We start from the raw sequence: 12764 nt of genomic DNA on the forward strand, positions 1-12764 counted from the left end.
TTCCTGTAGCTTGGTGATGTCTTCTGGTAGGAAACCCACAGTCAAGGGGTTAATTTGAGGGTTTCTTCTACTTCTTCTTTTTCTTCTTCTAAATTCTCTTTTTCTTCCTCTTTAAACCTCTGATGCTATCTATCACTTTTAGGCAGTAACAATTTTTTCTTCTTCTTAAAACCTCTTACGTTTTCTGTCGCTTCTTACGTCTTCATATCCTTGAGCTTCCTTCCTTTGTATCCAGACAGTAACACTTTTTCTCTCTCTTTAGTCAAGGGGTTAACCTCAACACACCTTCCTCCTAGGTTTCCGTGATGGACCGCAAGGTACCACTGAACGAGGCACCTCTGGACTCGGCTAATGTTGGTCAGTGTGACGGTGGTGCCTCCCCCTGCTCCCGCTCCCCCTGCCAGCACGATGCAGAGTGTGTGGATGACCCCGGCTCCCCCCGCGGCTACTCCTGCCACTGCCACGAAGGATATAGGTCAGAGAGAGGGAGAGAGAGAGGGGAGGGAAGGTGTTTTACATAGGTTTACATAGATAGTCAGACCCCATATGAGTTTTGGGCACATCTAGGGGTAGTTTAATGACCCTGGTGGTAGTCTGACCCTTTTCTGTACCATGAACCTAAAAACACAGTCAATAGAACCTGGTTGATCTCCTATACAGCCTTTGGAAGTAGAATAGATGGCGCCATTATAAACACTCCCCCTGTGCTGTGATGTACTCAGGTCAAACGCCAGGCTTAACCAAGAAAGCCTAATGGTGCGATAGGCCAGAACGTAAAAGAAAAAAAAATAGATAAATAAATAAGTAAATAAAATAATAAAAAAAGTTGATGTGAGGGGCGAAAGTATCCAATAATATCAACCTTCACCCATTTTTATTTCTTTTCAGCGGAGACAACTGTGAGCAAAAGCCTGGCGTGTGTAATATGATCCAGCCTTGTAAGAACGGAGGCGGCTGTGTGGGCCAGGGACATGTCTACACCTGCCTTTGTCCCATTGGTTTCGCTGGGCAGCACTGCGAGCATGGTAAGGAGTTCAGTGTTTATATAGACAGTTTATTGACAGCTGCTTATCCTCCCTTTCTGGTCGGTAAATGGGAACCCAAACGGTTACTATAGGTCTTGACTCAGAAAATTCATATATGCTTCCTTACTAATGAGGCTTTCTATACGACAAAGTGAGGTCATTCTTTGTTGATTTATATCATAATGTGCTGGCTGTCATGTGTTTGAAGATACCCTAAACTTAACCTAACCTAACATAACAAAACCCCAAATATTTACTACAGGTCTTGACTCAGAAAATTCATATATGCTTCCTTACTAATGAGGCTTTCTATACAACAAAGTGAGGTCATTCTTTGTTGATTTATACCATAATGTGCTGGCTGTCATGTGTTTGAAGATACCCTAAACTTAACCTAACATAACCTTACAAAACCCAAAACAGTTACTATAGGTCTTGACTCAGAAAATTCATATATGCTTCCTTACTAATGAGGCTTTCTATACAACAAAGTGAGGTCATTCTTTGTTGATTTATACCATAATGTGCTGGCTGTCATGTGTTTGAAGATACCCTAAACTTAACCTAACATAACATAACAAAACCCCAAACATTTACTACAGGTCTTGACTCAGAAAATTCATATATGCTTCCTTACTAGTGAGGCTTTCTATACAACAAAGTGAGGTCATTCTTTGTTGATTTATACCATAATGTGCTGGCTGTCATGTGTTTGAAGATACCCTAAACTTAACCTAACATAACCTAACAAAACCCCAAACAGTTACTATAGGTCTTGACTCAAAAAATTCATATATGCTTCCTTACTAATGAAGCTTTCTATACAACAAAAGGAGGTAATTCTTTGTTGATTTATACCATAATGTGCTGGCCATCATGTGTTTGAAGATACCGTAAACTTAACCTAACATAACCTAACAAAACCCAGACAGTTACTATAGGTCTTGACTCAGAAAATTCATATATGCTTCCTTACTAATGAAGCTTTCTATACAACAAAATGAGGTAATTCTTTGTTGATTTATACCATAATGTGCTGGCCATCATGTGTTTGAAGATACCCTAAACTTAACCTAACATAACCTAACAAAACCCCAAACAGTTACTATAGGTCTTGACTCAAAAAATTCATATATGCTTCCTTACTATTGAGGCTTTCTATACAACAAAGTGAGGTCATTCTTTGTTGATTTATGCCATAATGTGCTGGCTGTCATGTGTTTGAAGATACCCTAAACTTAACCTAACATAACCTAACAAAACCCATACAGTTACTATAGGTCTTGACTCAGAAAATTCATATATGCTTCCTTACTAATGAGGCTTTCTATACAACAAAGTGAGGTCATTCTTTGTTGATTTATGTCATAATGTGCTGGCTGTCATGTGTTTGAAGATACCCTAAACTTAACACAATTTAAACCACAAACCCAGTGAAGAGGATTGGATTACTTTTGCTCTACTAACCATGCTATTAAACACTGTAGGCTACATATCTCCCTTTCTTACTGTCACTTCCCATACAGTTGATTTAGATAGATATTTACTCCTTAAACCCAGCAGAAGGGATCGGATTACTTTTGGTCGGCATACGAAGCTATTAAACTCTACATATCTTGAAAAAACTCTAAAAGGAAAGACAAAGAGTTCAGAAGACTAAAAACACAAGTGCAAATCAGTGAAAAAAAGATGTCAAGGGAAAACTGAAGAAGAAAGTTAAAAGTTGAAGCACGAGAACATTGACATTGAATGAACAGAAAATCCGGGAGCCATTGCAAAGGCATATCCCGGGACCACACCTGATCTGATTTGACCGTTATATCTCCCACAGTTGTCAAGAGGATCGGAGCTTCTGCAGCCTTCTCCGGCAACTCATGGGTGGAGCTGAACCGCACTCTACTGCCCCAAGAATCCGGTGAGCCTCAGACCATCAGCTTCGAGTTCAGGACCCGCAAACCCAACAGCCTCCTCTTCTGGTACGGCCAAGATGAATCGCACACCGGCAAGGGACAGGACTACATAAGCATTGCCAGTGAGTTGATGTGTTTTTTCTGTCTGTCTGTCTGTGTGTGTGTGTGTGTGTCTCTCTCTCTCTCTCTTGTGGTGGTTTTATGGTCATTTATATTTTCTTGTTCTTCCTTTTGTTCTTCTTTTCTTTATTGTCTGTTTTTTTATGCTGTTATTTGTTGTGTTATGTCTGTCTGTGTGCGTCTCTCTCTCTCTCTCTCTCTCTCTCTCTCTCTCTCTCTCTCTCTCTCTCTCTCTTTTTCACATATTTTTGTGGTCATTTACATTTCTTCTTTTTTTCTTCATCTTTTTTTTTTAGTTTGTGTTTTTTTATTGTTATTTGTAGTGTTATGCTTCACATTCTCCTTCCTTCTCCTTTTCTTCCTCCTCCTCCGTCTCCAATTCATAATATTCCCGGGCGGAGTGGAAAAATTTAGGCGGCTTTTCCGATACCCTACGCCCCTGTCCACCCAGCAGTGAATGGGTACCAGGTATTAATCGGGGGTTGTGTCCTGTCTCCTGGGGTCTGTTCCCTTCTATAATTCCTTCCCCTTCTGTCCCTCTCCGGCATATGACCACAGATGTTGCGCCCACTAAACAAAACTTTCCTTCCTTCCCCTTCTGTCCCTCTCCGGCATATGACCACAGATGTTGCGCCCACTAAACAAAACTTTCCTTCCTTCCCCTTCTGTCCCTCTCTGGCATATGACCACAGATGTTGCGCCCTCTAAACAAAACTTTCCTTCCTTCCCCTTCTGTCTCTCTCCGTCATATGACCACAGATGTTGCGCCCACTAAGCAAAACTTTCCTTCCTTCCCCTTCTGTCCCTCTCCGGCATATGACCACAGATGTTGCGCCCACTAAGCAAAACTTTCCTTCCTTCCCCTTCTGTCCCTCTCCGGCATATGACCACAGATGTTGTGCCGACTGAACGAAACTTCCCAAACTTCCAATTCATAACACAACTCTATTATTTATAACGTCACTCTTCCCTTCCTCCCACCAGTCAAGGGCGGATACGTCGAGTTCAGTTACGAGCTCGGAGGTGGACCGGCCATTCTGCGATCCCAGTCTCTCGTGGATGATGGTCACTTCCACACCCTGTCAGTGGAGCGGACCGGCCAGCGCGGCGTGTTAACTCTCGACAATGAGGAGCCGCAGGTCACTCACAGCCCTGGACAGCTGCACATGCTCAATGCCGATGGGAATATTTACATGGGTGAGCTGAGGCTGTGGTTGTGTTATTTTTTTCCAGAGTTTACCAGCAGAAGGGATGAAAGAATGAAAATTGTGGTTAACTCTTGCATAAGGGATTTGGATAGAGTAGAATGCTGAGGTATATGGTGGGGATCAGGTGGCAAGATAGGGTGACCAGTGCAGATGTAGCTAACAGATGTGGAGTAGAGGACCTGGAAACAGTGCTCAGAAGGGAAAGACTCCAATGGTTTGGACATGTAAAGAGGGCAGGAGAGGATACAGTGCTGGGAGTTGTGGAGAGATTAGAGGTAGAAGGAAGGAGACCAGTTGGTAGACCTAGGAAAACGTGGAGAAGGTGTATACAGGAAGACTTGGCATTGATGGGATTGGATGAACATTGGGCAGAAGACAGAGTAGAATGGAGGAGAGCCATAAAGCGTCCAACCGCTCAGGATGAGTGAAAACGGACGGCAAATGAAATGACGATGAGGATGAGGAGGAGGAGGAGGAATGAGCAGGAGTCGAAAGTTGAGTGCAGTGAGGCTGAGGGGTGCAATTAGCAGGTTCAGAAGAGCAGTCAGCGTGAATATATCGATAGAGGATTGAAGAATAAAGGAGACATTCATTATCGATTACTTTCCATTTCCGATCAGGCGGCGTTCCAGACTTCCCTCTCATGACGGGTGGCGCGCACACCACTGGCTTCTTCGGCTGCATCCAGCAACTCAGCATCGGCGGACACTCCATCGACAGCTTCCTCGACCGCGCCGTCTCTGGGGTCAATGTTGTGCCTTGCCCTCGGTGAGTTACGAGAGGAAGCCTTGCCGCGTCTGTTGCTAGTAGTGATAATAGTCTACTTATGCTTGAATTTTTGCTATTAGATTTTTGTTGTAAGTTAGTTAAAGTGTTGCGTCTGTTGATGGCAATAATAAGAGCAATGATAATGTACTAATGTCTGAGTTAATAATAAGATTTTTCCCCATGTGATATATTTGAGGTTTTAACGAGCTCATACGTCTCAAGGAAGCCAAACTAAACTATATTTATACACAAGATTAGACTGGTGTATAAATTCTGTAATATTGCTAACTGCCTGTATATTATTCATACCTTAATGTGTACAAGACGCATATAAACAACACTCTATACATGCATACATATGGCTTCTAATTCAGTTCATTGTATTCAAAACGTTTGCCTAAGTTTGTTTCTTGTCCTTAGAACTTGCATATGCCTGTTTTGATTTCGTTTGATTATGTTAAGTATGTCATGTAGATTCCAAGTCTCCACATTGGTTCAAAATTATCAGTGCTTTAAGTTCAAACATACATTTACCTTCCATGGCCTATCCTTATATGTTGCTTTCTTGTAATGTTTGTCAATTATTGTGTTTATTCTTTATTTTCTTTATTCTCCATCCATTCGTTTATACTTCATGTTGTCTAAACCCTCCAGAGACAGCCTGGAACCTCTATACCTTCTGCTTCCTATAATGGCCAGAAGGATCATGCATAACTGAAACCTTTTAGAGTGTTTATAATCCACCTTCGTCCTTCTTTAATCCCATCTCGTGCAGTGTATCCCCCCTTAACATTCCACCACCCATCCCTAACACAGAGGCAGAAAATCAACCCGCGTAACCAACACCCTCGAGGAGACGCACCACTCTCGCGGCGGACGCACTGTTGTCAACCGAAAGAGAACGACAGTCACTAACAAACTGTCGTGGAATAACTGAGCGCTTTGGTAAGAAGGCGGGTCATCGGTGGAGGTGCTCTTCCTACGATATCCTAACCAGCGTCTTTTGAAATTGCTAAAATCTCTCGCTTACTCTCGGATATCCCACATTTTCCGAGAGAACAAGTCATTAACAAACTGCTGTGGAATAACTGAGTGCTTGGGTTACAAGGCAGGTCATCGGTGGAGGTGCTCTTACTACGATATTCTAACCAGCGTCTTTTGAAATTGCCAAAATCTCTCTCTTACTCTCGTATATCCCACATTTTCCGAGAGAACGAGCCATTAACAAACTGCTGTGGAATAACCGAGTGCTTGGGCAAGGAGGCAGCTCATTGGTGGAGGTGTTCTTCCTATGATATCTTAACCAGTGTCTTCTTAATATGCCGAAACCACTCTCATTACTCTCGTACTTCCCTCGTTAACTTATAGAACGACACTCACTAACAAACTGCTGTGGGATAGCTGGGTGCTTGGGCAAGGAGGCAGCTCATTGGTGGAGGTGTTCTTCCTATGATATCTTGACCAGTGTCTTTTTAATATGCCGAAACCACTCTCATTACTCAAACTGCTGTGGGATAGCTGAGTGCTTTTTTGGAATGCCGAAACCTCTCTTCATTACTCTCGTACTTCCTTCGTTAACTTATAGAACGACACTCACTAACAAACTGCCGTGGGAAAACTGAGTGCTTGGGGAAGGAGGCAGGTCATTGGAGGAGGTTTTTCTTCCTACGATATTCTAATCAGTGTCTTCTTGATGTGCCGAAACCTCTCTTATCACTCTCATACTTGTCAACACTCAATTTCTTGGGCATTTTGTTATTTTTTTGTTTATTTCAGATTATTTTTCCTGTTGTGTTGTTCAAATTAACACCTGATTTTGCATTTCGTTGGCATACTCTTCTGATTCACACTCTTATGTGCTTTTAACCCAGTAGCAGCGAGGGGCCAAATTTGTGCCATGATATAAACCCCCCAAAAATAGATGATACATAAACTGATCACTAGTGTTCTGATATATATTATGAAATGGTTTGTGCGAGGGGTGATTTTTTCTCATTTTTCTCGCTTGGAGGGACCATTAAGAAACATGATCCCTGCTGCTACCGGGTTAAGAGACCGCAGCCACTAACACTACACTATATAAAGCTTCTTGTAGCACACATTAATAACTTCTTTTGTACATTTTATTAACATATTCTCTACCTTGCCCAGTTTCCGTTAAGTCGGGAAAAATATCTTATAGTAATTAATCGTCTTCACAGGTATCACAAGGGACGACGTAGGGAGGTAGAGCTGCCCTCCTCCTCCTCTTCTTCCTCTTCCTCCTCCTCTTCTTCTCCTTTGCTCTCTGAAGTCTCACGAAACATCATCTTGGAATATCACGATCACTCTCATTCTCTTCTCTCCTCACCACCTCCACCACCACCACCTCCACCACCACCACCACAAGATCTCTATTACTCATCTCCATCCTCCTCCTCCTCCACCTCCTTCTATGCCTTACTCTCCTCCTCCTCCTCGTCTTCTTCCTCTTCTTTATCAGCATCCTCGGACACGTCTTCCTCCCTATCCTCCTCCTCTTCCTCCTCCTCCTCTTCTCCACTAACCAAGAAGATTCAGTTGGTGCTTGTTATCTCGATCCTCCCTCAGCTTGCATTCCACTAACACTACTCTAGCAAGGTAATGGTTTTCCCGTCTCCTTACGTAATGAGTTTTCTCCCTTTCGGTAAGGTAAAAATGTCCCTCACTCTCTTTGGTAAGGTTATCTCTCTCTCTCTCTCTCTCTCTCTCTCTCTCTCTCTCTCTCTCTCTCTCTCTCTCTCTCTCTCTCTCTCTCTCTCTCTCTCTCTCTCTCTCTCTCTCTCTTGCCCTAATACCCACCATAGATCTAATGTTATATGTTTTTCTCTTCGGAAAGGTAAAAATATCTCAATCTCTCTTTAGTAAGGTTATCTCTCTCTCTCTCTCCCTCCCTCTCTCCCCCCCTCTCTCTTGCCCTAATACCCACCATAGATCTAATGTTATATGTTTTTTCTCTCTTCAGTAAGGTAAAAATATCTCCTACCGTGTCTTCAGTAAGGTTAAATATGTCCCTCTCTCTCTCCCTCTCCTCTCTTGCCCTAATACCCACCATAGATCTGATCCTACAATATGTCTAAGTAACCCTCTATGCGGCTTCAGAATTCCTGTTAACTCCACTATTCCTGGTTACCCCCATACGCCCCTAATAATAGATACCTAAGTTCCTTTTAATAAACTACATGTCTGCCTCTCTTTAGTAGATAGATGATAAACAAATGATATAGTCTCAATTTGCCACTTAAAACTCTCATTCCCTCCCTTTGAATAAAATACATGTCTGAATTTCTTTAGTAGTTTGATAATGGACAAATGATATGGTGTCAATTTCCCACAGAGAGCTTCCTATAATTGCTACATGCTTTAAATTTGCCCCAAAAGACTTGCTATTATTTATACATATTCTTAACTTGCCATTGAATCCTTATTAATTTCCCAAAGAGAGCTTCCTATAATTGCTACATGCTTTAAATTTGCCCCAAAAGACTTGCAATTATCTCTACATATTCTTAACTTGCCATTGAATCCTTATTAATTTGCCACAGAGAACTTCCTATAATTGCTACATACTTTAAATTTGCCCCAAAAGACTTACTATTATTTATACATATTCATAACTTGCCATTGAATCCTTATTAATTTCCCAAAGAGAGCTTCCTATAATTGGTACATGCTTTAAATTTGCCCCAAAAGACTTACTATTATTTATACATATTCATAACTTGCCATTGAATCCTTATTAATTTGCCACAGAGAACTTCCTATAATTGCTACATGCTTTAAATTTGCCCCAAAAGATTTAATATAATTGCTACATCCTTTAAACTTGCCCCAAAAAAATTACTATTATTACTACATATTCTTAACTTGCCATTGAAACCTTATCATAATCGCTACTTACTTGTAAATTGCCGCAGAAAGCTTCCTATAATTGCTACGTATTCTTAACTTACCATAAGAACACTCACTACGATTCCTCCCTCTTGCAGTGGACGAGGAGGACGGAGAAGGGGGGAACGAAGGGGCTAACTCACCTATACCCGACCACTCAGAGCAACCCAGGAAACAGCAACAGCGAGAGGACTCACTCAACTCCGATCTTCAAGTCTCTCAATCAACACAGCCACTGCAATGATCAACTCGACCAGTCTTCCGGCAAAGGGGGACTTGAAGGGGGTGACTGAAGTACATACAGATGTCTCAGAACCCAAGAAATAGCATCAGAAACACCATGAAATCAACTCTTTTTATCCAACTCTCTCTATCAACAAGGATCCTCTCTACCAGTCTTCCGGCAAAGGGGGACTTGAAGGGGGTGACTGAAGTATATACAGACGTCTCAGAACCCAAGAAATAGCATCAGAAACACCATGAAATCAACTCTTTTTATCCAACTCTCTCTATCAACAAGGATCCTCTCTACCAGTCTTCCGGCAAAGGGGGACTTGAAGGGGGTGACTGAAGTATATACAGACGTCTCAGAACCCAAGAAATAGCATTAGAAACACCATGAAATCAACTTCTTTCATCCAACTCCCTCTTTCAACAAGGGTTACCTCTACGAGTCTTCCGGCAAAGGGACACTTGAAGGGCTAACTCAAGTATATACAGACGTCTGAGAACCCAAGAAATGGCATCAGAAATACCATGAAATCAACTTCCTTCATCCAACTCCCTCTTTCAACAAGGGTTACCTCTACGAGTCTTCTGCCAAAGGAACACGTGAAGGGCTAACTCAAGTATATACAGATGTCTCAGAATCCAGGAAATAACATGAGAAACACCAAGAAATCAACTCCTTTCTTCAATGTTCTCAAGTCGGCATTCAACTCCTTCTTTCCTTCATCAAGTCATGCTGCTGTGAGGATTAACTACACTAGTCTTCCATTGCATTTAGTAGAGAGTTTCAATCCACAGAGAGAGAGAGAAGGAGAAGAAATGAATGCCCACAGGGAGAGACAGAGAGTTGGAAGGCAGTTGAATGTACAGAGAGAGAAGAAAGGGAGAGAAATTGAAAGGATGCAGAGAAAACATATGAAAACAGAGAGAGAAAGAGAGATAGAAGATAGAGAACAGCTGAACATACATATACAACAGCTAGAAAATCATATATATAGAGAACACAAAGAGAGAAGTATTGAATAAGCAGAGAAACCGGAAGACGGAGATTGAGAGAGAAGACACGTCCACTCGCAAATGCTACAACTCACCACCCATCAATCTCAACTCAGCCGCTGCAAGAATCAACTCAACAAGTCTTCCAATGCAGAAAATAAAGAACTAATCGACCACATGGAAACAGACCAGCCTGGACCTATACTCTCAAACGTATCGACTCCCTTCTACGCCTATTTTAAAAGCCTCTCGTGGAAGCTGTCACGTGTAGGATTACCATTGACTCTTTCGTGATGCTGGGCGCTAGGTTAACACGGCTGCTGCATCTTGAACAGGGGAATCACCAATAAGGACCTGGTTAATCCTCCTTGTAGCTTTGGGAAATAGACGTAATGGGAGCCTTGTACGTTTAAGGGTATGGTCCCGCCTGGTACACAAACACACACTTCCTAGCCACTGGTAAAACTAACTGTGTGTCTGTATTGAGTTAGTGGCTCCGATGACTGACTGACTCTGTTCCTAGTCTTCCAATGTTGCCTCGGAAATACTACTTGAATGAAAGGACGGAAAGAGAGAGAGAACGGAGAGTAATTAGACACTGCCACCACTGATATTTCCTCCTCCTCCTCCTCCTCCTCCTCCTCCTCCTCCTCCTTCTCCTCCATTACCCTCCTTCTTCTTCTTCCTCCTACTCCTCCTTCTTCCTCCTCCTCCTTCCAGTTCTGCCTATCGTTGCTAAATGGGAAAATATGTGCCTTGTATGTTGCTGAGGGTACACAAACACACACATACATATTCACACACACACACACACACACACACACATACGTACATACACTTACATACGCACACACACATACACGCACACAAGCTCCTCATCATATAGGGCTGTCCTGCTTCCTAATACATCCTCCTCCTCCTCCTCCTCCTCCTCCTCTTCTTTTATTGCATGCAATGGCAGCAGTAGCAACAGCAGTGTGTGTGTGTGTGTGTGTGTGTGTGAGAGAGAGAGGGAGAGAGAGAGAGAGAGAGAGAGAAAAGTAGAAAGTAATGCATTTAAAAAGTTTGAAGTAAGCCACTCTCTATCTCTCTCTCTCTCTCTCTCTCTCTCTCTCTCTCTCTCTCTCTCTCTCTCTCTCTCTCTCTCTCTCTCTCTCTCTCTCTCTCTCTCTCTCTCTCTCTCTCTCTCTCTCTCTCTCTCTCTCTCTCTCTCTCTCTCTCTCTCTCTCTCAAGCTTCGTATGTGTGTGTGTGTGCTTGCTTCCTGTGTTTAACTTTACTTTCTCTACTCCTCCTCCTCCTCCTTCTTCTTCTTCTCCTTCTCCTCCTCCTTCCAAGCCCTATAATGCCTAGTGGAGCTGTGGTGTCAATGCTGTTGTTGTTGTTGTTGTTCTTAGTGCTGTTGTTGTTGTTGCTGATGTGGCTGACTTGATGTGGTCGAAGAAAAAAAATTAAAAATAATAATAAAGTGTGTGATGAAGGTGCTGATGTTGATGATGATAGTTGCTAAATGCTGCCGCCGCCGCCGCCACCACTGCTGGTTTCCGCGTTTATACTTTCTTCGTAACGCCTATGATTATTATTTTTTTTTTAGACATTATTATTATTTTCATTGTTTTTTGTCATTTTTCTGGTTCGGGTTTTATAATTTTTCCGCAGTTTTATGGCGATTTTTCATTTTGGTCCACGATTCGAGACGTCTATGTTCGCACTCGTCTCGTTTATCGCCATTCTTATTTATTTTATTCATTATTATTATTATTTCGACACTGATTTTTATTTTCATTGTTTTTATATCAGTTTTTGGGTTTGGATTTTAATTTTTTCCGCAGTTTTATGTCGATTTTTATATTTTTGGTCCAAGATCCGAGACGTCTATTCGCACTTGTCTCGTTTATCGCCATTCTTATTTATTTTACTCATTATTATTATTATATCCTCCTTACTAGCCACTGCCATCGCTCCACTTTCTTTTTATTTGTCTGATTTATTTCACTTATTCATCTTTACATATTTATTATTTTTTGTGTCCGCTTCTTGTTCGCTTCCTCCTCGCTTTTGTGTTTGAATTATTTATCTCAAGACGATTTTTCCCGTTTTTTTCTGTTTTTCTATATTTTTTTTTTTTTTTACTTAGCTGACAATGGTGCTAGAGAGTGTGTGAATGATTTGACTGACCTCCTCTTCCTCCTCCTCCTCCTCCTCCTCTTCCTCTTCCTCTTCCTCTTCTTCTTCCTCCTCCTCCTCTTCCTCTTTCTCCTTTTTGTCTTCTTCTCCAGTCGTTCTTCTTTTCTCCTTCTCGGTTTTCTTTCTATATTTATTTTCTTCCTTTTTTCTTTCTTTTTCTTCTTCTTCCATCAGCATTCTCCTCCTCCTCCTCCTTTTTTTCTCCTTTCCTCCTTCTTTCAATTTCTGTATATTTATTTTCTCCCTTTTTTTCTTTCTTTTTCTTCTTCCATCAGCTTCCTTCTCCTCCTCCTCCTCCTCCTTCCTCTTCTTTCTTCCTCTTCCTCCTTCCTCTTCCTCCTCCTCCTCCTTTCCTACTTCTTTTTATATTTATTTTCTTCCTTTTTCTTCTTTTTTATCTCCTAGCTTCCTTAA

The 12764-nt window shown here is 41.8% G+C and overlaps 1 protein-coding gene and 2 long non-coding RNA genes across 11 annotated transcripts in view; 1 reads left to right on the top strand and 2 right to left on the bottom strand.

Annotated features, from left to right (window-relative positions):
* LOC127002211 (basement membrane-specific heparan sulfate proteoglycan core protein-like) overlaps nt 1-10818 on the top strand; it is an 88759-nt gene extending 77941 nt beyond the window's left edge. For 7 of the 9 annotated variants that reach the window (XM_050867931.1, XM_050867925.1, XM_050867926.1 and 4 more), the window contains 7 exons: nt 297-475; nt 889-1025; nt 2857-3057; nt 4040-4252; nt 4884-5031; nt 7233-7650; nt 9039-10818. In XM_050867931.1, coding sequence (XP_050723888.1) covers nt 297-475; nt 889-1025; nt 2857-3057; nt 4040-4252; nt 4884-5031; nt 7233-7635 — 1281 coding nt within the window. In that variant the 3' untranslated portion in view covers nt 7636-7650; nt 9039-10818. Of the gene's footprint in view, nt 1-296; nt 476-888; nt 1026-2856; nt 3058-4039; nt 4253-4883; nt 5032-5847; nt 5977-7232; nt 7651-9038 lie in introns of all 9 variants that reach the window. The other 2 variants (XM_050867928.1, XM_050867930.1) reach the window with 2 other exon arrangements.
* On the bottom strand, nt 7752-9036 carry LOC127002227 (uncharacterized). Its single transcript, XR_007755898.1, has 2 exons — nt 8930-9036; nt 7752-8784 (listed from the first exon to the last, which is right to left on the bottom strand). It is a non-coding gene; the product is annotated as an uncharacterized LOC127002227 (long non-coding RNA).
* LOC127002217 (uncharacterized) lies at nt 9426-12513 on the bottom strand. Its single transcript, XR_007755886.1, has 2 exons — nt 9744-12513; nt 9426-9605 (listed from the first exon to the last, which is right to left on the bottom strand). It is a non-coding gene; the product is annotated as an uncharacterized LOC127002217 (long non-coding RNA).
* Nucleotides 12514-12764: the final 251 nt, after the last annotated feature.

This window comes from Eriocheir sinensis, chromosome 22 (genome assembly GCF_024679095.1).
Source record: "Eriocheir sinensis breed Jianghai 21 chromosome 22, ASM2467909v1, whole genome shotgun sequence".
Classification (NCBI taxonomy): Eukaryota; Metazoa; Arthropoda; class Malacostraca; order Decapoda; family Varunidae; genus Eriocheir; species Eriocheir sinensis.